Below are 27,690 nucleotides of genomic sequence, written 5' to 3' on the forward strand. Positions count from 1 at the left end.
AATTTGGTTCTGTTGTCCTTTGTTCATAGGAGGCTAGAAGAGCTGACCTTGTACTTGTTGCACTGATTGGGCCCTTGAATCGCTGTTCCCGTTCAGTTTCCATCCCTTCCCAGAAATCTCCGATGCCTGCGCTCTTGGCCCAACTCCCCACAGGGAGGTGGCCCGCCTCGGAGTGATGCTGCCTGACCACCTCGGCCTCCCGGGCTCGCGCGCTCACCCCTCTCCCTGCAGCCGCGTGGGGCACGTTAGCACCAGGTTGTAAATCTCAGCCCCTCACCACCCGATGGCGTGAGGAAGGGCCTTGCTCCAAGTCTGGGCACGGCTTTGCTCAGGGGCCCCGTCCGGACGTGTGGCCAGAGTCGGGGGGCGGGGTGACGTCCGCGCCCGTCTGCTCCTGCGGGGGCCACGTGGGCGGGGAGGCCAGAAAGGCCCAGAGTCCTCCTCTGCAGGCCTTCGCTCGGCTGCCCGACACACACCCCATGTCCTGCGCCCCATATTGAGCCGTGTAGCCTGGCACACCCCAGGGCTTTCAGAACTTACTAGAATCTGTTCTGTTCGGTGGTGAACAGTGTCTGGGTGTTAGGAGCAATGCTGCTGCGGATGTTCCTGTGTGTGTCGCCGTGTGCGCGTGCGCAGGTTTCTCTAGTGTGTGTCCCCAGCGTGGACTTTGTGGTTGTAGGGTGTGCCCGTTTTCGCCCTGCCCAGGTATGTGGATTGTTCTGGAAACCCGTTAGACCGTCTCACGGGCCCTTCGTCCACACAGGACCACTGCCAGCCGTCCTCTGGGCCTGTGGCCTTTCTCCTGCTGCTTCCGTCCACGGGGGCCGCTGCCCAGTGTGGGCCGCTGGTGGGCCTGGCCCCGGGGCCGTCTGCGTCCCGTCCTGATTCCTGTCCCCAGCCAGGTCATCCGAGAGCGCTGCCGTCCTCCTGGTCCCCCCCACCCCCCGCAGCCTCCAGTGGGCCTTTCACACCTACTGCACATTCGGGTCACCAAGGCCACCTTTAAAACATGCCGTGCTGCTGAGGAATCCTCAGGTGATTCTGGGCAGGATGGGTGGCCGGGGTTTAGAGAAGAGCTGACGGGTTCTGGAATGTGTGCCCTCCCCCACCCCGGGCACCCTCTGCTGACCCATTCCTCCTGACCCTCATTTCTTCCCTCCGTCCATTCACTCAATCCCTGAACAAAACAAACACACCATCGCCTCCCCTCCCCTCCCCTCCCCTCCCCTCCCCTCCCCTCCTCCTCCCCTCCCCTCCTCCTCCCTTCCCCTCCCCTCCCCCTCCCCTCCCCTCCCCTCCCCCTCCCCTCCCCTCCCCTCCTCCTCCCCTCCTCCCCTCCCCTCCTCCTCCCCTCCTCCCCTCCCCTCCTCCTCCCCTCCCCTCCTCCTCCCCTCCCCTCCCCCCTCCCCTCCCCTCCCCTCCCCTCCCCCCTCCCCTCCCCTCCCCTCCCCCCTCCCCTCCCCTCCCCTCCCCTCCCCTCCCCCCTCCCCTCCCCCCTCCCCTCCCCTCCCCCTCCTCCCCTCCCCTTCCCCCTCCCCCTCCCCTCCCCCAGAAGGTATGGTGTTCCGCAAGACTTCCTCCAAGCTCCACTTTTCAGTAGAGCTTTGCTAGGTCGTAGCAGCCCCACAATTCATTTTCTGTCCTAAGAACCTAATTCTGTGTTACTGATCACTTTCAGTTAAAGAAAGTAACCAAGATTCTCCAGAAAGCTGGCTGGACGATTACAGTTCTCTCTCTTCTTTCAAGGAGAGCATTCTGTGTTTTCACTTGCACTGTTTAATACATGTTTTTTCCAAAGTTTATCTTACTGTTTCACAAATAGCGTGTCCACCAGGATTAGCACTTGCACCAGCGCCGCGTCCGCTCCCTGGCAACACTGTGCCCCTGGCGAGGCTCTCGTGCAGCCGGCACCTCGGAGCCCAGCCAGGATGGCACGCGGGGTTCCTGATGCCTCCTGTTTGGGAGGGCGTTCAGCTGATTGATACAAATCACACGTGTCCCTTGTAAGAAAATGGAAGATGGGGAAGGCCTACAGCCAAGAATCACCACCCAGGAAACAGCCAAGCACAGTGTTCTGAATATCCTCCCAGCCTTCTATCTGTTCACATGTATTCATTAAACACACCTAGAATCAAACCACATACATTTGTAGTCTGTTTTTAAACTTAGCATACTGTTGAACATGTTTCTGTATACTTTCTCCTTAAATTTTTAATGACTACGTAGTTTTCTAGTTTTCAGTGTCTTTGTAATAAATCTTTATACACATTCTGGATTTTTCCCTTTAGATAAATATCTGGAGCTGGAGGTTCTGCGTCAGCGGGTGTTATACGGCCCTCGGGGGGCCCCACAAAGGGCAGAAGCGCTTTACACCCCCCAGCAGGACCTATTATGGTTTTTAATAAAATCTCCAGTTTAATAGGCAAAAGTTATGTTTTTTAGACACAGTTTTATCAGACTTAACTATTTTGGTTTTGTTTTGAGGGGTTTTTTGTGTGTGTGTTTGCTTTACTTTTTTTTTTTTTCGGTAAAATACATGCAAGAGAGATTTACCACATTGACCACTTTTCAGTGCGCAGCTCAGTGGCACTAAATCCAGTCTCGTCGTTGTGCAGCCATCACCACCGTCCATCCCTGTCACTCTTCATCTTGTAAAATTGAAGCTCTGTCCCCGTGAAACACTGACCCACCCCCAGCCCCTGGCACCCACCATCCTACTGTCTCTGTGATTCTTCTCCTCTGAGTACCTCATATAAGTGGAATCACACAGTATTTGTTCTTGAGCGAGTGGCTTATTTCACTCAGCACCGTGGTGTCGAGGTTCTCTCGTGTTGCAGCCTGTGTCAGAACTTCCTTTTCAAGGTGAATGATGTCCCACTGTATGGATGGCCCACATTTTGCTTAGCCCTTCAAATGCTGAGGGGCAGATGGGTTGCTTCCACGTTTTAGCTCTTGTGAGTAGTGCTGCTGTGAACATGGGTGTACAGACATCTCCTCGAGACTCTGCTTTCTTTTCGTTTGGGTGTATACCCAGTAGTGGGATTGCTTAATCACGTGGTCTATTTTAATTTTTTGAGGACGCTCCATACTGTTTTCCACAGTGACTGTACCATTTTGCATTCTCACCAACAGTGCATGAGGTTTCTAATTTCTCCACATCCTAGCCAACACTCGTTATTTTCTTTTCTTTTTCTTTCTTTCTTTCTTTTTTTTTTTGATAGCAGCTATCCTGATGGGTGTGGGGTGGTATCTCACTGCGGTTTTGATTGGCATTTTCCTGATGGTCAGTGATGTTGAGCGTCTTTTCGTGGGCTTATTTGTATATATATATTTTCTTTGGAGAAATATCTATCCAGGTCCTTTGCCCATTTTTGAATTGAGTTGTTTGGTTTTTTTGTTAAGTTTTAAAAGTTCTCTACATATCCTGGATCTTAACCCCTTATTAAATATTCAATTTGCAAATTTTTCTACATCGTATTAGAAGTTAAAAAAAATAGGAAGTTGAGAGTAAGTATATGGTATTTGAAGTGAAAAGAAAAAGCCAGGGGATGCTGGAGACATCACAGAAAGTGACAACTTACAGTGGAGAAAAGGACAGAAAGTTTATGGCAAACACAGTCAGGGATTGGACACCTGGACAGGCCGTCGGTGTGGGTTTGTGCCGCGCTCCGCGACCCTGTGGCTCTCGGGGGCAGGTGTTTCCCAGCACCTGGGATGCTCCGGGCACCGCTATGGAAGCCGGGCCGGGATGCCAGGTGAGCCCAGCCTTCTTGCTGCTTATGCTGCAGTAGACGCTCGAGGATAAACCGGGGAAAGCAGAGCCCTTAGTGCTCAGGAGAGAAACAAAGCAGGCAGGGGCGGAGTGTGGGTGCACCCTTAGGCAGGAAGGGGTGGGGATGGACCGGAGCGTGCAGGGGGTGCAGACCCAGAGCCGGGCATGTGGGCGGGAGGAGAGGGGATGCAGGGGGTGGGTCCCCGGGGAGGCCCTGGCCCTCCTGCGCTCGGGCCCCTCGCGGCGAGACGCACGTGCCAGCCATGTCAGCTGTTGGCCAAGGAGGCCGCTTTAAACTCTCCTATCCTCGACTCCTGGGTCACAGGAATTATGTATGGGCTTTTATTTTCAGCGAGATTTTGACTAGTGTTTAAAGAGAAACATGAAAAACATCTGTAGGTGCTTCCAAACTGTTGTTACTGGAATGCTTTGGAATGTCCTTTGCACATGTGTTATGCTTTTGTGTGTGTAATTTTGTAGTTTATGTAACACGGCTTCATTTTGCCACCGTGGCAGAGAGGATCCCAGCCCTTACTTGAGGGCTTTTTCTGGTGACAGTGAAAATCAGAAAGAAATGTTTTCCTGCTCGGCTCTTGGTCTCAAACCCCTGCCTGGGACTGAGCCTTCTTCAGAAGTTCTCGTGTAGACTTCTGTCATAGCTTCACTGTCGAGCCTAAAATATCTTTTTCTAAAATAAATTTAACATTACTGATTATGAAAGGTACATTCTTTCTTACTGTTCTCTTTTTAGATATTTATAATGTTTCCTCATATATTTTTTGCATTTGTTTAATCCACTAATATGTGACCTTATGCTTTTTTGCATGTTTTGATATTTGAATCTGATAAAGTTAGATTTTTGTAGCCGAAGAAAAGCCTTTTTTTTTTTCCCCTATTAAAGTAATTTTCAGTTAAGACAACTCAGAATGACTTTAAGGCTCTAGACATTGCTCTCCTTCTGGAAATTATGTTGGAACATGGACTCTTTTAAATCAGACATACTAAATCAAGGATAGTCAGCTTTATAGCTGTTTGCTTCTGGCTCTGATTTACATCAATCCTATGTCTTTTAAAACCGTATAAAATAGTAGAAACATATCCTAAATGTAGCGAGGAATCCAAATTATGAAATGAAACTATAAATTTTACATAAGTACTGAGATAAAATTTAACTTGTTAGCATATTAACATAAAGACATAATAAAAAAAGACATCTTGAGAGACTTTGATACACTCTTGCTGAGAACACAGGCTTCTACAAAGGGTCTTCAATTTTTCCTTATTTAGTGGAATCAGATTAGGAGACACCTAAGAGCACTAGAGGAGGGCAAACTTGTTTTGGAAAATTGTTGCTGTAAGTTCTGGAAAACCAAAGTTTGTTTGTTTTTGTTTTTTTAATTTTTATTTATTTTATTTTTTATTTTTGGCTGTGCTGGGTCTTCGTTGCTGCGCACGGGCCTTCTCTAGTTGCAGCGAGCGGGGGCTACTCTTCGTTGCGGTGCACGGGCTTCTCATTGCAGTGGCTTCTCTTGTTGCAGAGCACGGGCTCTAGGCATGCGGGCTTCAGTAGTTGTGGCACACGGGCTCAGTAGTTGTGGCTCGCGGGCTCTAGAGCGCAGGCCCAGCAGCTGTGGCGCATGGGCTTAGCTGCTCTGCGGCACGTGGGATCTTCCCAGACCAGGGCTCGAACCCGTGTCCCCTGCATTGGCAGGCGGATTCCCAACCACTGCGCCACCAGGGAAGTCCCCCAAAGTTTTTATTGCTGCAAATTTTCTACAGTTTAGAAACTGATGCTGTTATTTTTAATTATTCAAGTCAACTGACTTTATAAAGTTATAGTATTTCGTGTTGATTTTTTTTTTGCTTTTGCACTGTAGAAAACTTTTTATGTATTTTTTTCAAATGATAAGATTAATACATGCTCACAGTAAAAAATTCAGTCAGTCAGTACAGAGGAAAAAAGTTAAATGTATTATTCTCCTACACCCAGAAATAACGTCTTTGACATTTTGGTCATGCTACCCGTTTAATCTTCCAGACGGTCGGCCGTGTGTGTGCACGTGGGGTGCAGGCTCGCCGTCCACGTCACACGCCGTCCACCTGATCACGTAAGCACTTCCCAACGTTCACGAGTTTACCTGTTTCTCTTTTTACCTCCTGTAGTTTCTGTGTTATGAATCTTGACACCATGTGAATTGGTACCAAGATATTCGTTGTAATATGCTGATGGGCATAGCACTGTTTTCCTCTTATAAAATGTGTACTTTTTTTTGGTCTCAGTTGCCTTTTTGGCCTAAATTCAACCATGTATTCTATAAAGTTCATGTTCCCTTACTTTTTGTTGTTGTTGTTTGCCATATTCGTGATTCAACCATGTCATTCTTTTATTTTCAACCTTTCTGTATCATTTGCTTCAGCTGTGTTTCTTATGTACAACCCAATGGCCAACACTGAGTGTTTACCACATTCTGAGTGCTGTTCAAAAGCACTTTGCATGTATTATTTAATTTCCTCCTTAACCATTAGCAGCATTATTATTAGTTTTGTATTATAATTGAGAAAACTGAGATACAGGGAATTTTTAAAACTTACCCAGTACTGGAAGTTCCAGCCAGGACAATTAGGAAAAAAAGGAAAAGAGTAAGAAAAAATGAAATAAAAGGAATCCGTATTGGAAAGGAAGAAGTGAAACTATCTCTTATTTACAGATGACATTATGATGTATATGGAAAATCCTAAGGAATCTACAAAAAAAAAAAAACTACTGGAACTATTAAACAAATTCAACAAAGCCACAGGATACAAGATCAATATACAAATATCAATTTGTATTTCAATACACTAGCAATGTACAATCCCAAAATAAAATTAAGAAAACAATTCCATTTACAGTGGCATCAAAAAAGAATAAAATACTTGGGAACAAATTTAACAAAAGAACCTCAAGGGCTTCCCTGGTGGCGCAGTGGTTGAGAATCTGCCTGCCAGTGCAGGGGACACGGGTTCGAGCCCTGGTCTGGGAAGATCCCACATGCCGCGGAGCAACTAGGCCCGTGAGCCACAACTATTGAGCCTGCGCATCTGGAGCCTGTGCTCCGCAACAAGAGAGGCCGCGATATAGTGAGAGGCCCGCGCACCGCGATGAAGAGTGGTCCCCGCTCGCCACAGCTAGAGAAAGCCCTCGCACGGAAACGAAGACCCAACACAGCCAAAAATAAATAAATAAATAAAATTTTTAAAAAAGAACCTCAAAATTTATATGCTCCCTGGTAGTCAACTACTAATTTCTTGAAGGGGAAATTTGTAGTTTTAACCCATAAAAAGAGAGTTTTGAAAAGCCAGTTAGTCACCTGTAGATTTTGAATGAAACTTTTTATTTATGGGAAAAAAATTCCAAAGGGAATAGCCTAGAAAGGTCTTTTCTTTTCTCCTTTGCAGTATAATTATAAAAATAATTGCAAATTCTCAAGCACAGTAAAATTCTAATTAAATTACAATTCACTGATATTTTTATTTATACGGTCAAATTATCCTCCCTTTTGTATTGTCCATCCATTTTCCTATGTTTTAAAACTTAAACCACAGTTGTAGAGTATTTACGTTGAATCCAGCTACAAAGATATTAACTATTTTTTACATTGCATTTTTTCCTAAAAACTAAACACAATAATATATGTAAAGTCCTAAAATAATTTAATCTCTTACATTTGTCTACTAGAAGTACTGATTTGTGATAGAACCAGATTTTATGTTCTCTGAAAAGCTCCATTAATTAGGGGGGGAAATGCCTACATGCTACTAAAAACAAATTCAATAAATCTCACTCTGTGTTTCTGAAAAACATGATCTTTAAAGATGAATTTTAAATGCCAGAATCAAATGTCAGGAGAAACAGATTTTTTTTTTTTTTTTGCCTTCAATGAATAGCTAAAGATTAAAAGAAAAGATTTGGTTTAGAGAATATATATTTTTCACTGGCATTTTAGGATGGTGTTTACCAAAATGTCATAACTGCTTATTTGCAACTGTTCCTCATGCTTCTAGCAAAGGGCAGTGAACGGAAACATGGAGCTCAGCTGTGGAAGCCCAGGAGTTTTGCTTTGCATTTCATCCCTCCACTTCCCACCCCTGCTTGGGATGGCCCAGACCTAACCATCACCAGAGACAGCGCAACTCAATTCCAGACACATATTATGAGCTCCAGTGAAACTGTAACTTTACAACAAACAAACAAAAAAACACCTTGTGCACTGAAAACTGTAACACTACTGAAAGAAGTGAAGGAAGATGTAAATAAATCAGTGGAAAGCTATTCCGTCTTCTGGATCATCAGACTTGCTGTTACTAAGATGGCCGTGCTCCCCGACTGACCTACAGATCTGTTGTGATCCCTGTCACGTCCCAGCTGGCTTTTTTACAGAAACTGACAAGGTGATCTTAAAATGTATATGGGAATTCAAGGGACCTAGAATAGCCAAAAACAATCTTGAAAAAGAAGAAAGTTGGAAGAGTCACACTTTCCCGTTCCAAGGATGACTGGCATGCAGCAGTGATCCAGGTGGTGTCATGCCAGCAGGAGGGCAGAGGTACCGACCACCCTCCGTGCCCGCAGGCTCCACGTCACACATGCAGCCAACCGCGGATAAATCCACGCACACATAACCTGCAGACATGCAGCACCACTAGGGGACCTGAGCATCTGCGGATCTGGCTACCTGTGGCAGTGCCCCTGGATACCGAGAGGCGACGGTATAGGTCAGTGGAATAGAACTGAGAGTCCAGAAATAAATCCTTACGTGAAGTCGGACTCTGGCCTCAAACCATACACAAAAAGTAACTCAAAATGGATCAATGACCTAAATGTCAGAGTTAAAACTATAAAACTCTAGGAGAAAACCTAAGAGTAAATTTTCATGCCTCAGGTTAGACAGTAGTTTCTTAGATATGACACCAAAATCACACGTGACAAAAAAAATAGATAACTTGGATTTCATTTAAAAAAGAAAATTTGTGCTAGAAATAACACTATCAAGAAAGTTAAAGGAATGAGAGAAAAAATTACAATTCTACATCTGATAAGGACTTTATCTAGAAATATATATATATTTTTAATATGTAAATTTATTTGGCTGCGTTGGGTCTTTGTTGCTGCGTGAGGGCTTTCTCTAGTTGCGGCGAGCAGGGGCTAGTCTTCGTTGCGGTGTGCAGGCTTCTCATTGCGGTGGCTTCTCTTGTTGCGGAGCACGGGCTCTAGGCGCATGGGCTTCAGTAGTTGTGGCTTGCGGGCTCAGTAGTTGTGGCTCACGGGCCCTAGAGCGCAGGCTCAGTAGTTGCGGTGCGTGGGCTTCATTGCTCCGTGGCATGTGGGATCTTCCCAGACCAGGGCTCGAACCCATGTCCCCTGCATTGGCAGGTGGATTCTTAACCACTGTGCCACCAGGGAAGTCCCTAGAATATATTTTTTAAAACAACTCTCACAACTCAGTAATAAAAGACAAGTAACCCAGTTTACACTGTTGCCCAGGGTCACATGGCCAGAAAGCAGGCACCCAGGAACTCACTCCCAGGTGGTCCCTTTTCCTTGAATAGCTGTTCTCTTCTCTTCTCTTTCCAGAGCTCCTGTTTCTCTGCTTTGTGCTCCTGTATTACAGAGGCAGTTGCTTTATTTATTTATTTATTTATTTTTGGCTGTGTTGGGTCTTCGGTTCGTGCGAGGGCTTTCTCCAGTTGCGGCAAGCGGGGGCCACTCTTCATCGCGGTGCGGGGACCGCTCTTCATCGCGGTGCGCGGGCCTTTCTCTATCGCGGCCCCTCCCGTTGCGGGGCACAGGCTCCAGACGCGCAGGCTCAGCAATTGTGGCTCACGGGCCCAGCTGCTCCGCAGCATGTGGGATCTTCCCAGACCAGGGCTCGAACCCGTGTCCCCTGCATTAGCAGGCAGATTCTCAACCACTGCGCCACCAGGGAAGCCCCAGAGGCAGTTGCTTTATTAACTGTTTTCTAACTTCATGATGAAATTCTGGCCGCAGTTTCATCTGCTGAGAGGCAGCATTTTTCTGCTAAGTGTTCATCTGACTTTTTTTTCTGTTTTTTTTCCCCTCCTTTTGTCTTGAATGGTTTGAATATTTGCAGGATCGTTCTACTTTGGTCACCCATCTTTGAAGCAGTTCAGCTGTTCATGGATTAGCTATTTTAAGGGGGTCTTGTATGAGTGACTGGTTGTAGAGTCATGGACATTTGGCATTTATGTAAGACCTAAGGCTTGGGGGTGACTCAGTTCACCCCTCATTTTCAGTCAGCCAAAAGCAGCAGCTGGCCTGGCTCTTTGCAGGGCGGTCTTTCACCCTGTCCTGCGTGTGCCTCATCTGGCTCCGCCTCCTGTGCATCTCCAAGCCAGACGGGCCGGGTTTGGAGTCTGCCACCGCCGCCTCTTCCCCTCCTTTTTGCAAACAAGGGGTGTAGGTTTCACCCCCGAAGCTGTGCCCATCGCGTGGCTTAGTGCTCTGTGAGGCTTTCTGCTGAAACCTGTGCCCTGGCATCTTGTCGCGCGTCGTCCCACAGCCTCCCACGCTCTCGGGCTGGCTCTGCTGCTGGCGCTCCTCCCACCTGTGGGAGCTGTGAGTCAGGGTTTAGCAGTTTCCTAGTTTTGCTGGAAATGGACTTTACATTTTTGTTTCTTATCTTCTTTCTTGATTTTCAGTGATTCCAGCAAGAGATTGAGGGAGTGACAGTCTACACCGCGTCCTCAGAAGAGTCACTGAGCACCCCTCCCCCCAGCCCCTCCCCTCCTGTGTCGCCCCCTCCTGGGATTCCTCTTAGACACGTTTGTGGCTCCCGATTCACGTTCCTGAGTCTGAACGCTTCTTTCATTACTCCATCTCGAGAGGAATGCCTCCATTAACCGTCCACACCCATGCAGGTGCACGTCTTACCTGTTCAGTTCAGGCCTCCTGTTGACCTTTAATTTCTGGAGTTATCTTTTTATTTCCTCCTTTTAGTCTTTAGTTGCTGTTTTTCTTTCTTCGAAATCTTCTCATTTTATGAGTACATTGACCTGTTCCATTGGCCTTTCTGAGGATCTTCGTGTTTTTTTTTAATGACGTCGTTTCGGTTTTGGTTACCACATCCACTCCGTTCATCGGGAATTCATCTGTCTGCTTTCCGGGTCGACGCCTCTGTTTCAGGAGTTTGGTGTTAAGCCTCTGCTCATTCCTGGTTGTCTGTGTATTTTTGCAGATGAAGGTTCAGACTGATTGGTAGCGGTTCCAGTGACCTTTTTAAAGGCGCAGTTTGATTTTGTAGGCAGGCTCCCCTCTGCAGGGCCCTGGCTGGGGAGCAGGCAGTCTCCACAGGTGCACACACGTCAGGGCCGGCAAGCCAACCGGACCCGTCTGTTGACGAGGACGGAAGAAGGGAATCACCCGAGAGACTGGCTGCTCCAGGAGATTCACCGCCAAGACACACCCTCCGTTTTATTTTTCCCTGATGCTGCGTTAAAGACAAGGAATGAAAATAGTAGTGGGTTGATCGCGCAACTACCAAACCTAAAGGAGCAGGTTGCTTCCTTGGCTGCCGCCGTGGGACGTAAGCTGCGTAAGGATGTGGTGGGGACGTGCGGCCTCGTTCACCTGGGTCAGCCAGGTCACCAGCGCCCTCACTCTGGTGGGAGGAGACGGGTGGTCCTTCCCCGAGCTGGTGGAGGGGGGGTCCCGTCTCCCTCCTTCTGTGCTCACACCTCAGCCCCTCCCCACTCCACAGGGTCTTGTGAAGATGCTCACCACCGATTCTGCTTCTCTGCCATCGCCCCCTCCCCCGCTGGTGAGAGCACCCCGCAGGACAGACGTCTGCGTGACCCTCTGTCTAAGGCTCACTGTTCCGTGTTTAAGCCTCATCTGGCCACGAGCTTCTGCCGCCATCACGTCGCGGCTGTTGTGCTAACCGTGTGCGTTTGGACGAGCTGCAGGAGGCTTGCTGTGGATTGGGCTTTTCCCCCAGTTCTGGAGCCCTCTCCTGCCTAGGCCGTGCACGCCGTGGGCGTCGTCCAGGGTCTGCGAGCCGCGTTATTCAGGGTCCGGGTCAGGAGACAGAATACACCTGCCCTGTGAACTGGGAAATGCAACAGTTGTTAACTGGTCACAGACAGTAACTACGAAGCGGGGAGGGGAGCCCCGCGGGATGCGGAGCAGGAAGTGCAGTCAGCTGCCGCCGCCCCCAAGCCCACGGCTCAGACCAGGGGCCCCGGGAACAGGCTGCGGGCAGGAGCTGCCCAGCGGCGGGACCGGAGCTTGAGGGAGAGTCGCTGCTGGGCCTCCTGCACGGGCCAGCAGCTGTGAGCCCAGAGCCCAGAAGCAGCGAGAGAGGCCCCCTCTTCCTGTGCTGTCTCCAGCTGGTCAGAGAGAAATGTCTGCAGTTCCTGTTCCAGGGTCACAAAGCCACAAAGAAGGGTGGGCTTGGAGTAGAGAGCAATAAAGAGATAACTAGCTCACCCGTACTAACAGGTTCTTACTTGGGGATTTAAGCTGTCCTGTTTCCTCGAGCAGTTTTGGAGAAGCTATTGTAAGAGGAGCTGGGGCACCAGTGGATCCACGGATGTGTGAGCTCATTTGGTGCTCACGTCCCGTGGTCAAGGTGATCTCTGTCTGAGGACGCTGAGTCCCCTGCCTGATAAGCAGACGTAGCAGTGATATCTTCACGTCCTCCACCTTCACACAACTCCTGTGGCCTTCAGCGCAGGAGGGAGTGGATCTCTGGTTATACAGCATTTGAGGAATATGCGAGAATCTCAGACTTGAGCGTGAGCCAGAGTGAGGGGGAAATGCCCGTCAGAAACACGGGTGACCTTTCAGAGTGTCTAGAATGAATGTGGCTACAGTTTCCTCTGAGCTCGCAAGATTATCTTCATTGCACAGTGTAACATTATAAAAGGAAGTTTGGGGTTGATCTAATTATTAGACAAGAAGAATCTTAAGTCCTGAAGCTAGCAGTGGAGATTTTGAGTTTCGGTACAGGAGCAGAGACGGGGGAGCTGTTGTTTGGCAGATGAGCTGCAAACGGGCACATGGAACAAACAAGTTGAAGGACAAAGTCAAGCGTTTTCAAGAAGGATTTTCCCACACTGCTAAGACAAAGAATAAAGAAGTACTTTGTTAGCTAAGCTTCTGTAACCCATTTCCATCCAGACAAAATTTTTAACGGTACTTTTGTCTATGTAGATTTTTAACAATATGCTTTATGTCTAAGCTTGGAGAAGAGCTCTGCCGTTGTGACCAACTGGAAAAATGGAAACACTGAACAAAACGTTTGTAACCTGTATTTTGTACTTTGGTTATGTTATTAATGCCGTGTCTCCTCCAGCCTGGTGTTTGAAGCCCCGCCCTGGTTTGGGCTGTGAAGTCGGTCTCTCCATTGCTTCTGTTGGGGCTGCTGGTGCTCAGACGCCCTCCGTGGTGGTCAGGGAGCCTCGTTCCCTCTGACCATCCGCCCCTGTGGGCACAGACCGTGCGGACTGCAGTCCGACTGATGGTCAGTGTCTGTATTTTTAGGAACAGAAGGTAAACTCTGAGTGTGGAAGACGTGAGAAGGCAGAGATGGACATGTGACAGATACAAGGGACGCAGGACAGAGCTGCCGTATTTCACTAGCTAAGTCCTAGTCGAGATGCTTCTGTAAAAATTAAGAGGAATGAACCTGTGGAAAATCATCTTGGCGAGTCATGTTGAAATACTCTGAAACTACACTGTAGAAAAGATAGTCCGTGTCCACGTGTTTGCATAGGCGTTGACAGGAGGGAGGAACCACTGGCTGCCTGCGCAAAGCACGCTCCCCGGGCAGATGAGACGAGTGCCTCTTTCCAGACACGTGTCAGGAGGAGACTGAACAAACACAAGACCTGGACGGACGGTCCTCGGGGGTGGGAGCTCTCTCTGTGCACAGTTGGAAGATGTTTTGTGCAGTGCCGACACTGCTGCGCGTGTGCAGACAATGGCCCCGGCTTGTACCAGGCGTCCCGTGGGGCAGTGTTCATACTGGTTTCGTGACATCCCCAGAAAACCCTTTCAGGGTGAGAATTATTTATTTTTCAAATGAGGAAAACCCAGGACCAGCATAGCCACCAAGCGGAAAGCCGGGATTCCAACTCCAGGTCTGTGCTCCTACGGCCGCATGATGCAACTTGTTCCTTGTGATGAAACCAAGGAGCCGGAAGGTATCTCAAGAAAATCTCTGGTTTCTCGTCCACATCGGGCAGAGGGTGACCAAGCTTGGTCAGGTCACTGTCTCTGCCGTTTTGGCGCTGATCGGGCAGCACGCCGATTCTTTTACAATTCATCATCTTGACCGTCGATGCCTCTCTATATTTTTAGCTGAAATCTAAAATGTCGATTAAACTGTTTCTTCTAGTTTTGTCCTCTTTGGGTTTGGAAAATAACCGCTCAGCATCTTCCTAAAATTCTTCACACCCTCGGGAACCGTGCGTCTTGTGTCACTGCAGGGACAGAGGGCCCAAGGGCAGCCGGGAGCGGCCGGAGACCCACAGCTCTGCCCTCCTGCTTCTCTTTCCCGATTCGCGTGCGGCCTGCGTGGTACCTCACCCACTCCTGATCCTTTTGTTCAGGATGGATTGCCCCATCTTTTAATAAATGACGTTGGATTGGACTTCAGTATTTATGGTCATAATGGAAGGGGTTGTCCCAGTTATTATGTGATTGATTCATTCACAGACAGCTGAGTGCCTGTCATGTAAGTTACTCTGTGCGCCAAAGAACCTCTTGACGCTCTTTTATTTATTTATTTTTTTTTTAAAGTTTTACTTGATTTTATTTATTTATTTATTTATTTTTGGCTGTGTTGGGTCTTCGGTTCGTGCGAGGGCTTTCTCCAGTTGCGGCAAGCGGGGGCCACTCTTCATCGCGGTGCGGGGACCGCTCTTCATCGCGGTGCGCGGGCCTTTCTCTATCGCGGCCCCTCCCGTCGCGGGGCACAGGCTCCAGACGCGCAGGCTCAGCAATTGTGGCTCACGGGCCCAGCTGCTCCGTGGCATGTGGGATCTTCCCAGACCAGGGCTCGAACCCGTGTCCCCTGCATTAGCAGGCAGATTCTCAACCACTGCGCCACCAGGGAAGCCCCTTGACGCTCTTTTATAATTTAAGTATCAAGAACCACCTAGCATTTTGTCCCCAAGGAGAACTCATTCTATTGAAAGTCTCTACACATGCGGTGAATTGTTAATTATTGAACAAAATTCAAGATACAGTTTCTGCTCTCCCAAAACCTGTGGTCTAAAAAAGTCTCTCTGTCTCTCACGTGGAGCACTTTGAGAAACGATTGTTTATAAACTGGAATGGGCTGGCGTGTGCGTGAGCGTCATTCTCTCACGGAGACCCACGTTCTGACCCCAGGTCCCTGCCTTTGCACAGCTCAGGGGCTCCAGTGAGTCCGTTCCGCGTGGAGCGCTGCGCTGGACTTGGGCTTTTCCAGTGTGTTCTGTTCTGGGTGACCTTTCTGAAAGGGCCCTTGACAAACTGGACCGTGTCTGCAGGAGATTGATCAGGGGAGGATTTAGGCAAAGGCATTTTGACCAAAGGCTGGGAACTCTTTCCAGGCAGGGCCGTCCAGCGGTGGATCCAGGTGCCTCGTGCCCTGTGTGTCCTGATGCCTCAGAGCAACTCTAGAAGGATTAATGTAAAAGGTGAAAGGTCAGCTTTCAGGAACTCCCAAGGCTGTTTGACCTCTTATTTTCCTTGTGGTGACTTTTGTACCAGAGTGTCACTTGCACAGTGAGGTGTGCAGCCCTTCGTGTGCAGCTTGGTGAGCTGACATGTGTGCACGTGCCCCCCACCCCCGGTGGAGATGGACCACAGGCTCCCTTGTGCCCCCGCCAGCCACTTACAGCCCCCAAATAGCTGCTGTTTGGATCTTTAGGACTATAAAATGGTTTTGCCAGATACTCAGTTTGGTCCAGAGACAGTCATACGGTGTGTGCACTGACGTTTATCAGTAACCAGTATTGCTGCATGAAGCAGTGGTCTCTTTTTTCCATCACTGGGTCATATTCCATCGTGTCAACAAACCGTATATCGTTTATCCATCCAGTTTGACGTTTCAGCTCTTGTCAGTTTTTGCCTGTAAGTGAAGCTGCGGTGAACGTTCTCAAACGTGTGTTTTGCTGTACGTAAGCGTGCACTTCTGTTCAGCGTACCCCGGGACTGGACTGCGCGGCCTTAGGGCAGGTCTGGCCGCCGCTTTCCCCAGGGGACCTGCAGACCTGCTCCCCCGCCAGCCTGGGCGCGGCCTCCGTGCGGTGCCCCACGTTCTCACCAGCGTCAGTATTGCCCGTCCTCTTATTCTTAGCTTCCTGGAGGGCGTCTGGTTGAGCACATGTTTCCCTGACGTCATATTGCGCAGCTTTTCTTACTGTTTATTGGCCATTTAGATAATGCTCTTTTGAAAGTGCCTGTTCAGGTGTTTCTGCCCACTTCTGTTTAACTGGACTGTCTGCCTTTTCCTTATGATTTGTAGATCTTTAAATATGTGTTGGCTTCACGACCTTTGTTGGACTTTTGTATTGCACATATTTTCTAGTTTGTGACTTCCCGTTTTCCTGTCTTAACAGTGTCTTCTGATGTACAGAAGTTTCTGATTTTCAGGTGGTCCATTTTTCAGACATTCTTTTGTGGTTAAGTCACATGGTTCAATTCTCTGGAACCAACAACCGTTCCTAGTTAACTGCCCCTTCAGAGAGCGTCTGTGCGTTTACCTACAGTACATATGTGCATATTTATAGATTTATATCTATATTTATATCCCCCCATGCAGTGGTGGCGTGTGCGTTGTTCAGCACCCAGATTTTTATCCTAACGGTTTACCTTGGCGGTCTTTTCACTTTAGTGCAGAGAGAACAGCCTTAGTCTACCCGCCTCGAGTGTCACTGGATTTGCTGCAGTTTAGCAGCCTGTCCTGTGCTGCAGATTTAGGGTATGGTTAATTGTCTGCTATTAGAAGCGTTATTGTGACAAATGTTGTTCTATATGCACGGCTTTGCACCTGTGAAATACTTTTTTTTGTTTTTTTTTGGCCATGCCACGTGGCTTCCAGGATCTTAGTTCCCCCACCAGGGATTGAACCCGGGCCCTCGGCAGTGAGAGCGCAGAGTTCTAAGCACTGGACCGCCAAGGAATCCCCTGAAATACTCTTTAGAAGTGGGGTTTTTAAAAGCATGGTGTGGACATTTAAATTTTGGTAGGTAGCTCCATCGTGAGCTCCACAGAGGTGGTCCCAGTTTGCTCCCATGGTCCCACAGGGGGTGCCTGTTTGCTATGCTTCCTGACACGGCGCTTTCAGACTCTCTGAGTTCTGCCCATCTGATAGACGAAAAATGGGATCTCAGTGTAGTTTTGATTTGCATATCTCTAATTATGTGTTTAAACGTCATTTAGGTTTCTGTTTTTGTGAACAGCCTGTTCTTTTGCCCATTTTTCTATTCAGTTGCAGTTTGGCATGTTTTAAAGAAATTAACCCTTTGTCTGTGCTATGAGCTATCAAAGTTTTTCCCTTGTTTGTCTTTGAAGAAGTCTTTTGACTTTACAGAGTTTCTTTCTGTGCAGAGGTTTTTATTTTTGTGTTCAGTCTCTCAAGCCTCCTATGATGGCGTTTAGCTGCTGGAGTGAACTGAAAACAGCCTCTCCCCGTGTGGAGTACAAAACAGATTTATCTCACTGCAGTACTTTGACGGGTAGATGTTTTCGTGTTTAGATATTTTATTCATCTTGAAATTATTTTGCCAGATATGGGTACAGCCTAGTTTTTTCCAGATGGATACCTAATAATATTTATTGAATAATCTGTTTTCCTCTCACTGATGGATTTGAAATGTCACTGTTACCAGCCACTCCCCTATTTTATGTGTTTGGGTATATTTCTGCACCTCCTACTCTGTTCCGTTGATTTGTCTGTGTGGGCGTGCACCAGTACCAAATGTTTTAATTACTGTAGTTTTTCAACAGTTTGACTATCTGCTAAGGCTCATCCTCTCTTAATTTTCTTTTTCAGAATTTTCCTGACCATTCTTGCATTTTAAACAATACATCAACTGTAGAATCAGCCTCTCAGGTTCCTTAAAGAATCCTCTTAGTACTTTTATTAGGGCCGCATGGGGTCTGTGGATTAATGGAAGGAAGCTTGCCGGCTCCGCGGGTGTTTCTCTCCAAGAAGGTGGCGCCCTCCACTTCTGCCCCTTGTTCAGTCTCCTGGCAGTGTTTTTAAAATTTTCCCCGTAAGGCTTTCTTTTATTGTAAGTTTATTCCAAGATATTTCAGTTTTTTCATTGCTGTTACAAATGTGCTTGTTTCTTCCTCTCTATCCTGAAAAGGCTGTTGATATCCGTATAATAATTTTCCCCCATCACCTAACTGAATTTCATCTTTTTTTTTTTTTTTTTTTTTTTTTAATAAATCATTTATTTTTGGCCGCACTGGGTCTTTGTTGCTCTGCGCGGGCTTTCTCTAGTTGCGGCGAGCGGGGGCTACTCTTTGTTGCGGTGTGCGGGCTTCTCATTGCGGTGGCTTCTCTTGTTGCGGAGCACGGGCTCTAGGCGCGCGGGCTTCAGTAGTTGTGGCTCGCGGGCTCTAGAGCGCAGGCTCAGTAGTTGTGGCTCGCGGGCTTAGTTGCTCCGTGGCATGTGGGATCTTCCCGGACCAGGGCTCAAACCCGTGTCCCCTACATTGGCAGGCAGATTCTCAACCACTGCGCCACCAGGGAAGTCCCTCATCTTTTTTATAATAGTTTTCTAGTTGATGTTCTTGGATTTTCAAAGTACAGTATCATACCTGCAAGTAATGACACCTTGCTTCCTCTTTTCCAGTTTTTTTGCCTCCCGTGCCTTCCTGTTTTGGTGCTGGCGTTTAGTTAGTGATGGAATGTGCGGTTGGAGGCAGCAACCCCGTCTTGCTGGATGTTAGGGAATCATGCCTCTCTTCCTATTTTATTAAGAATTGAATTTTATCAGTTGCCTTCTCAGAATCTCAGATTCTGGGAATAACCATAGGATATTTTTCTGCAGGTCTGTTGAAAAGATGTAATGTTAAATGTCCTAATAATAGTATATTGAATTATCCTCTCTCTTTTGAATAATTTTACTTGGTTATGATGTGTCACCCTTTCTGTTTTTGCCAGATTATGTTTGCTGATATTTTCATTGACATCCATAAGTAGGAATCTTTCTGTTGGGGGATGTGTGTGTATATGTGGATTTGTTTGGAGTTTGGGGGTTCTTTTCCATAAAACAAATATAAGGGATTCCCACCCCCCGCCCCCCGCCCCGCCATCTGTGTCACCTTGGATTAATTTAAATAACTTTGGAAATGTCTGTGCCTTCATGGTTTGTGAAGACACCTGTTTCTGATGGTTTTTTGTGGGAATTGATTATGTATTTCAGGGCACATGGAGAATACAAAATTCTTTTTGTTACCTGAACATAGGCTAGTAATTGACTTGGAAAACTTTTTTACTTTAGTAAAATTTATTCCAATTCAGGAAGTTAAATATATATAGTTGTCCATTCAGGTCTGTGTATATGTGTGTATCATACGTGAGCATTTATATATGCATATCCCCACATGTGTTTGTGTGTGTCCGTATGTGTATCCATGCATGTGTGTATGTATGTGTGTCCATTCTTGTGTGCATCATACATGTATGTGTTTTCGTGTATCCGTAAATATGTGTGTACATATGTGCATATACATACAAATACATGTGTAACTCATGTGCTTTGTGCCCCGATTTACAGCCCCTGCCCTGGGTGTTGGGCGGTGCCAGGCAGCAGTGTGTCGTGAGCAACCTCGTGTTGCACATGTGCCGTGGTCGGTGCCCGTAGTCCCACTGGGCCGGCCCCAGAGCAGAGCTCAGGCCGCGCTCACTGCAGGTGGAGGGCTGGCCGGCGGGTAGCCGGGGTGGCGGGGTCGGGGCGCCTGGGTAAGGCTGTGCCGCCTCCTGTCTGACCGCAGACGGGGTGGGGAGCCCAGGGCGGGTGAGAACCAGCCTCAGTGCCACCAGTGCCGTGTCCGGGGGCCATGTGATGTGGCCGTTGGGGGAGCTGGCAGAGGTCAAGGGCACCTTAGCGGGTTCTCAGAGGACACGCTCCCCCCGGAGGCCGACCGGACAGGGAGGGGTGCGCCCAGCCCTGGGTGGGGGCTGGGGGTGGGGCTGGGGTGTCCTGGCCCGTCCTGGGGGAGGGGTGACGTGGCTTCGAGAGGACTTCTAGGGGGGTCAGACACCCAGGGGTCATGGGGTCAGGGGTGGGTTGCAGCAAAATCCGTGATTTCTGACTGGTTAACCACGGAGGGGCCCCAGTGTGGGCGGTCCCTGCGGTGACACGGGGCCTGCAGGGCACTGCATGGCCTCCCCAGCACCCACTCTGTCACAGGGAGCTCTCCCGTGGTGCTCTTAGGGACGACGTCATAGGAACAGAACCCAGCAAGACCTGCGTATCTGTTCTCTACTAAGTGTGTTTATTTTCAGCGTGAGATCACGCGGTAGCTCACCTTCCGTCCTGACGAGGCGCTCGCTGTGCTCTGGTTCTCTGCGAGCCTCCCTGTTCGGACGGAGGGCGGGTTTTTACCCCTTCAAATAACAGTTCTCATTTCAGGAGCCTTAACACTTCCTGAGCCCACGGAGAGAAGAGCTGGTGGTTAAATAGCGGACGTTTCCCTCCCCACCCACTTGTGTATGTGATATTTTAATTGTGAAAATAACATGTCTACTGATGAAAAATTTAGACATTAATGACTAAGACAAGTTCATAATTGAGGTGAAAGTGAAAGTCCTCTTCCCAGTCCCCCACCTCTGTCCAGTCCCTTAGAGACACGGCGCGCAGCCTTCCAGACCTGTTTCTGCTGTGTGTTAACAGAGGGTGTGTTTTATGAAAGGGAATCATGCTGTGTAGAAGTGGAAACCTTTCTTCTTGACTGAACTGTAGTCTTGACTTTATTCTGTGATGGTCCATACAGAATTTCTGTGTTCTTTTTAAGGGATGCATAATTTTTAATGAGGGGTATGCCATTACTCATTTTGCCAGTTCTTTGCTAGTTTGTCCTTGGTGTTTAGCTCTGTGCAGCTGTTTTGGACTATCTGTAGGAGGAAGTAGAAGCGGAGTTGCTGTAGCAAAGGTACGTGTATACACTTCAGACTGGGAAGTGTTTTCACAGTATCGCGGCAGGTGTGTGGCTGTCTTCCCATGGCCACGCCACGCACTCTTGACATCATCATAACCTCTTTGATGGGTGAAAAGTGACACCTCACTGTTTTAATCTATTTTATTACTAGAGGGCTTGAGTACCTTTTGGGGTTTTTTGTTTGTTTGTTTTTGGTTTTTTTAGTATTTATTTAGGCTGCGCCGGGTCTTAGTTGTGGCATGCAGACTCTTAGTTGCGGTATGCGGACTCTTAATTGTGGCCTGTGGGCTCTTAGTTGCGGCATGCGTGCAGGATCTAGTTCCCCGACCAGGAATCAAACCTGGGGCCCTCTGCATTGGGAGCATGGAGTCTTACCCACTGGACCACCAGGGAAGTCCTTGAGTACCTTTTTGTATGCCTAAAGCCATTTGTATTTCTTCATAAGAACAGCGTGAGACATAAGTTATAATTTTTTCAGCATGATTCTAGATTGTAACTTTGTTCAGGGTCTTTCTATTCAGAAATTTTCCATTTCTGCTTAATCGGATGTATCAATCTTTCCTTTATGCTCCGCTTAGGTGGCGGTACTCAGCCCGAGAGTATGGAAACATTCTCCTGTGCCTTTAGTCCCCTGGAATTTATCTTTGTGAACAGAGCGGAGGGCCGACTCCCCACCTGGTTTGTTGCCTAGTTCATGCTCTCCTCCCTGTGGGAAAGGCTGCCAGACACTAAGTTATCCACGGGATCTCATGCAAACATGGACCGTGAGACTCACCTTTTTAGTAAATATCAGAACTGTTTGATAAAATGTTTACTGAGGCTAAAAATGGTTCCTACAACCTTAAAGTTACAAAGAAATGTGACTCCACACACTCTGAGAATGTAAAATCGAGGAGTTTTTAGCTGTATTTAGGCGTCAGTTTCTGAGCACAAAGAGCCTCAGGTTCATCTGTTTGCTTCGTGACAGTTTGTGCGCCTCGTCAGAAGGGAGAGCGAAGCAAGAAGTTAAATATAATAAAGTTTTACATGTGGGAAGGGACTTTATGCCGCAGTGTTCGTAAATCTTTGTTGTCTAAAGTCGTGTAACCCTCCTCGTGTTTTTTCTCGTCTGTCTCACCACAGCCTAAATGCGATGGCCAGGTGTTACTGACCCAGGTGTGGAAGCGCTTGAATCTGATAGAATGTGACTACTTCGGCTTGGAGTTTCAAAACGTCCAGTCCTGCTGGGTATGTGCTTCTCATCTGTTTTTGGAAATAGGCTCTAGGTGGGCTGCGGGTGCTTACGATGACGCATCCGTGCATCCGGGCCAGAGACCGCTGAGGACCTCCTGGAATGATACAAGCAGGGCACGTTGTTATTATCAAAGCTGTGCTATTATTTTATTTACAACTGTAGGGAATATATTTGCCTTCTACCTAAGCTTGAATTGGCATCCCCCCTAATTTTTTTCAATCTACTAGCACATGTGCCAAGGAAATCCTTTCTTCATAAGTTATAAAAGCAACTAGAGTATATCGTGTGTGATAATCATTTCAAGAGTGGATTTTGAGCAAACTGCTTTACTAAACTGGTTATGCCTCATTTTACTTGATAGGTGAACCGTAAAGGTGTGGAGCTTTAATATTTACAGGTGGAACTGTTTTAAAGAAACCAAATGAACCCATTAGTTGGAAAAGCACGTCAGCATCGTAGAGCCCCTTCTAGCCCTGTCGCTCAGGAACCCTCTCATCAGCTCGCTGTTTACAAAGGCAGCGGGTGCCCGATGTTTGCCTGGTCTTAACGGATACCGGCCCCAGCACGCACACGCACAGCTCTGGGTGCCCGTCCTGTGCACGGCGACAGCAGCCTCTGTGACTTGGGGCAGTTCGCGGCATCCTGTCCTACGCCTCCCACAGCGTGCCCTGCTGTGCTCTGTTATGTCAGGATTCGACGTGTGTCTAAGAGCAGCAGGGCCAAAATACTCCTGCCTTAAATACCTCCCTTAATTATAAATATTTGTGTTTTGTAACATTCTTATTAAATAGAGAAATAATTTAATGGATTTGATATCTTTTCTTAAATCCTCTTTAGATCTGGCTTGAACCTATGAAACCCATCGTTAGACAAGTACGAAGTAAGTCCTTTTAACTCTTTAAAACTCTGCTCATTTAAGATGCTTTGTCCTTGACTGTTCAAATTCAAGGCACGTTCAGACGATCATGGTTGTCACCACTCTGGGCAGCAGCGAAGTGACACCAGCAGCAGGTGAACTTGGAGGTCACTTTGCTGTTTAGCTTTAAATTGTAAGACGTGGAGGGTGGGGCGTCGTTTAACTCAGGTAGTTCTCAGTTACTTGCCTCGAATTTGGAAGACATAGGATATGCTGCTCGGTATTGCCTTCATTTTTGGCCAATATGCAAAAATAAGTGTGCAGTTTCTAAGTTATGAAAAGACATACGGGGTGAAATCTCTAGTCATCTGAATTCACCTGTAAGTTTTTTAGGACTAAATTGAGGAGAAGAGGTTGTATGGAAGGAACTTTTGTTCACTGATAAGCGAAGGCCGTTTCGGTTGCCATAGCATTTTAGCAAAACAGTTTCTCTTTTCTTGTGGTGGAAATCACATGGCTGTATTATTATAAAATTTCAATAAAGCTAAAATACTCAGATAAACTAATATCCTACACTTATTCTTTACAGTAATCAGGTTGTTCTAGTTCAGTATAGTGAATGATAACATTTTTCTTTCACTAAAGTATATAAGGATTTCAAAAATAATGGCCTTTTTATTATTATTAATTTTTTTTTGGCCTTGCCACATGGCTTACGAGATCTCATTTCCCCGAACAAGGATCATACCCGGGCCCTGGCAGTGAAAGCCCGGAGTCCTAACCACTAGGCCACCAGGGAACTCCCAGGCTTTTAAAATTATTACTATGACTAATAGTATAAACACCTTAATTTTTTTAATCACTTTTTTATTCCTAAAATATAAAGAAGAATACATTTTAAGATTTTAATGTGCAGTTTCCTGCTTGTTTTTAGGGTTTCTTTTAGTAATCTCTACTTAAAGCAAAAGTTTTCAAATTTTTCTTTGCTATATGTGACTGGTACTTAGGACTAACAATTTCACGCAGAGGAAATTTCTTAACATCCTCTTATTTGAAAAGATTTGCTGTAACAGTCCATTTGAAAGCACTAGCTCAATCACACCAGAATATGCAGAAAGATAGCAAATACAGAGTGTGACCTTATTTGTGGACTTCAAAATTTTTCTTTTTATAGGGCCAAAGAATACAGTGCTTCGCCTAGCAGTGAAATTTTTCCCACCTGATCCTGGTCAGTTGCAAGAAGAATATACACGGTAAAGAGCTTGACTGACCCAGAGCCTGCCGTGGGCAGGGTCCTGCTTCACCTGTGTCCCCAACAGCACCTGTGCTTTACCTAAGCACCTGGTCAGGGTTGTTTATTCAAAGAATGAGCCTAGTGTCTGTGTCAAAGCTGTAACCAAGATGTCATAGTTTTGCATTTTCACTCTTGCACAGACACAAATGCAAATAGGGTTTGGAAGAAAGGTTATGGCGCAAATTTGAGAATTAAAAATGGCGTTTGAGGGTACTGCTGAACAGATATTCTCCAAACGAGCATAGATCTATGCCTGTGCATGAAGTCGGTAGGACTTTCGCCCATTCCTTTCCTTTTTTATCAACAAAATACACTTACTTGGGACTGTCCTTTTGAATATATGGAGCACAAACACTTTAGGTGATTTCTTTCGTGCTACTCTTCTAAATTCACGATTGATTCTTTGAAAGAAAATGTTTGCAGTTGTTTCATCTGGGCAATAAGATTATGGAAGTGGTTTTTTTCCCTGTGTTTTATGTACTGATTTTATCATGAGGAATAAAGCAAAAACCTAAAAATGAACTCAAAACCCGGAGTCAGAAGTTAGATAAGAGAGGGCTATGATGTTGATGCAGTAGTAACAGAACAGCCTCCTGACCACACGTGGATTCACACCTGGATCCTCAGAGTCGTAGATCCTCTGCTTAGGAGGTCTTTGCCAACCGTTTCTGTATCACAGAGTCATAGACTCGGCTGCGAGGACACGTAGAGACCACGAGGCTCTAGCCTCCCATCTTCACGGGTGAGGAGCCGAACCCCAGGACGGCAGGAAGCGCCTTTATAGTGAACGCAGAGCTTGTCTTAATAGTGTATTAAATACCTCGCATTTACCAAAAAGTCCCTTTTGAGAGAATCACTTTTAAACATATATTCCTAGACAATGATGAGGAAGTGTTAACCGAATTCCGTGTCCTGGGTCCAAGCCGGGTTTATGCAGAACGCCATTTTTTTATTTATAAAAAAACTGCATGTTTGTGGTAAAAGAAGAAACACTTTAAAGTTATGTAGAGTAAAAAGTCAGCGTTCCTCTTCACTCCCGGCCCACCCACCCTTCCCAGAAGTATTAACACTTGGACGTGAGTCTTCCAGATGAATTCACAGCAGTATGCCAGTGGACGTGGGGCTTTAAGTCATTATTTTACAAAACAGTATCAGACTCTCCATAGAGAACTGCAGGTTGAGTTTCTTTTTCCCCGCATATCCACGGCATGCCATGGATGTCTTTCCGTATTAGCGTGTATGGCTGTAACCTCATTTATTTAGCCAGTCTGATGTTAGTGCAAATTTAGGTTGTTTCCAGTTTTTCTCTGGTATAATGCTGCGGATAAATACCCTTGTCCACATGTCTTTGTGAACCCTGGAAGTGTTTCTGTAGAAGAGTTCATAGGGGTGGGATTGCTTCAGGCCAAGGGTGCATCCATTTCAAGTTCAAGTTCACGGGAGCACAGTAAACCGGACGGCTCACGCTGGCGTGGGGCCCCACCAGGGCGGGACTCTGTCTTGCTCCCCATCCTAGTTCCAGCTCCCAGGACAGCACCTGGAGCACATGTGTGCTCGGGGATTATTTGCTCGTGGAATGAATGGATATATAAGTAGTTTCAATCACCCTCTCTGTTACATTCTCACCAGTTAATTCAAGAACCCTGTTTCTCAGATTCTAGCCAAGACCAAACGTTATCAGTTTGCCTTAAAGCTTCATAGCTTTGAAGCTTTGTCTCCATTGGCTCTTTCTGCTACTTCACACAGAAGCGCGAGTGCAGTGTTGTGTGTGTAACAGAAGTGGCACGAGTTTGTGAGCTTCCCGCTTGAAGGTGCTCTGGTGCCCTGGGCTGCGGTGTGCCCGGCGCGTGGGCCGCCCGCCGTGCGGACGCGCGGAGCTCTGTGTGCCGGGCCCCCTGCGACCACCCTCGCCCGCCGCCTGCTCTGGTGTGGCCTGGGGCTGTGTGTCCTCCTGAGACAGACGTGGGAAGTGCGTTCAGAAGCGCTGGAGCTGATCTCTGTGCTTGGAACTCCCTCCTAGATACTTGTTTGCCCTGCAACTTAAGAGAGACCTTCTGGAGGAGCGTCTGACCTGCACGGACACCACGGCTGCCCTCCTGGCGTCCCACCTCCTGCAGGGTGAGTGTCCCCCTGGCCCCGCGCTCACACGGGACGGCTGCGCCTGTGGCTGACTCACCTGCCCCGGGCGGGGCACCAGCAAAGGATGGGCGGTTCAGTTTGCAGGTTTTTCTGCAGAGCTGAGGGTTAACTTCCCACCTGGGAGGGGAGACGGGCCACGCATCCTCCCCGCGGTCTCACGTGGCCCGCGGACCTCCAGTGGGGGGCCAGGCAGCACCCCGACTCTGGGGAGAGCATCACAGCCCCCGTGACAAGTCAGGCGTCAGTCCCCGAAGGACAAAGGAAGCCCTTCAGTATCTCAGAGCGAGAGGTGGTTTGAGTGTGTGGAGCGCCGTGGTGACTTCAGGCATGAACTGGGAGAAGCGTAAGAGGAGGGTCTGGAGGGCAGGTGCACGCTTCGCCCGGGCTCTCCAGCCCCCTCCCCCCGCGGGACAGAAAGAAGGAAATCCCCGCCTGGCCTCTGGACTAGTGGCTGGACCACATCTTCCTGGCATAGAACCAATACTTCTGAAATTTGAACTCAGGAAGTATGATGTAGAGAGATTCCAGAATTTTAGGAACTTCTAAGTTAATGGGTTAATGTGCAGTTTACTTGGTCCTTCCCCTGACACACTTTCTCCAAATAGCAGATTTTACCAGAGGTTTGCCGTCCTGCGCAATGGGACCCGTTCACGCCCATAAGCACAAGTGTGGAAGAGGCTTAGTTATCTGTGATTTGTCCTGAGGTCCTCTCAGGCGGCAGGTGGCTTTTCAGTGCAGACGGCCTTCGGCAGTGCCTCTTGCTGAGGGCTCTGTGCGCAGCCGAGTTACCTTAGAAGAACTTGTCTGCCTGTAGGTTCCACCTCGGACGTGTGCTGCTTAGATGGAAGGGTGGTAGAGAGCCACGACAGCCAGATGCCGTGTAGGATTCTGAGCGGGTCTTTTGCTCTGAAGTTAGGCGGCTGCTGAAGCGTGAACGGGTTCTGAGGCTCGGTTGCAGCAGCAGATGGTGGTCTTGTCCTTACCTGGGTGGCGGTGCCAGGGTTATGCATGAGAATGTCCTGTTTTGTAGAAAACACGTACCAAGGTGTGATCCTGTGCGTGCAGCTTTTCTGTGATTTGAAACTGTCTCAAAGTATGTTGCTTAAAATTATTGGGCTTTAACTACTATTTTGAAAATATGTGTGGCCTTAAAATACACGAAATTAGAAAGAAACATTCATTGTTCCTCAAGAATTTGAGAGGGCCTGAAGGAAGAAACAATTTAAAA

General features: G+C 47.6%; 1 protein-coding gene across 8 annotated transcripts in view; it reads left to right on the forward strand.

Moving 5' to 3' along the window:
* Positions 1–27,690, forward strand: part of FARP2 (FERM, ARH/RhoGEF and pleckstrin domain protein 2) — a 91,414-nt gene that overhangs the window by 17,554 nt on the left and 46,170 nt on the right. For all 8 annotated transcript variants that reach the window (XM_057551637.1, XM_057551636.1, XM_057551641.1 and 5 more), the window contains 4 exons: positions 22,062–22,166; positions 23,011–23,053; positions 24,204–24,282; positions 26,344–26,441. In XM_057551637.1, coding sequence (XP_057407620.1) covers positions 22,062–22,166; positions 23,011–23,053; positions 24,204–24,282; positions 26,344–26,441 — 325 coding nt within the window. The remainder of the gene's footprint in view (positions 1–22,061; positions 22,167–23,010; positions 23,054–24,203; positions 24,283–26,343; positions 26,442–27,690) is intronic.

Source organism: Balaenoptera acutorostrata, chromosome 8 (genome assembly GCF_949987535.1).
Source record: "Balaenoptera acutorostrata chromosome 8, mBalAcu1.1, whole genome shotgun sequence".
Lineage (NCBI taxonomy): Eukaryota > Metazoa > Chordata > Mammalia > Artiodactyla > Balaenopteridae > Balaenoptera > Balaenoptera acutorostrata.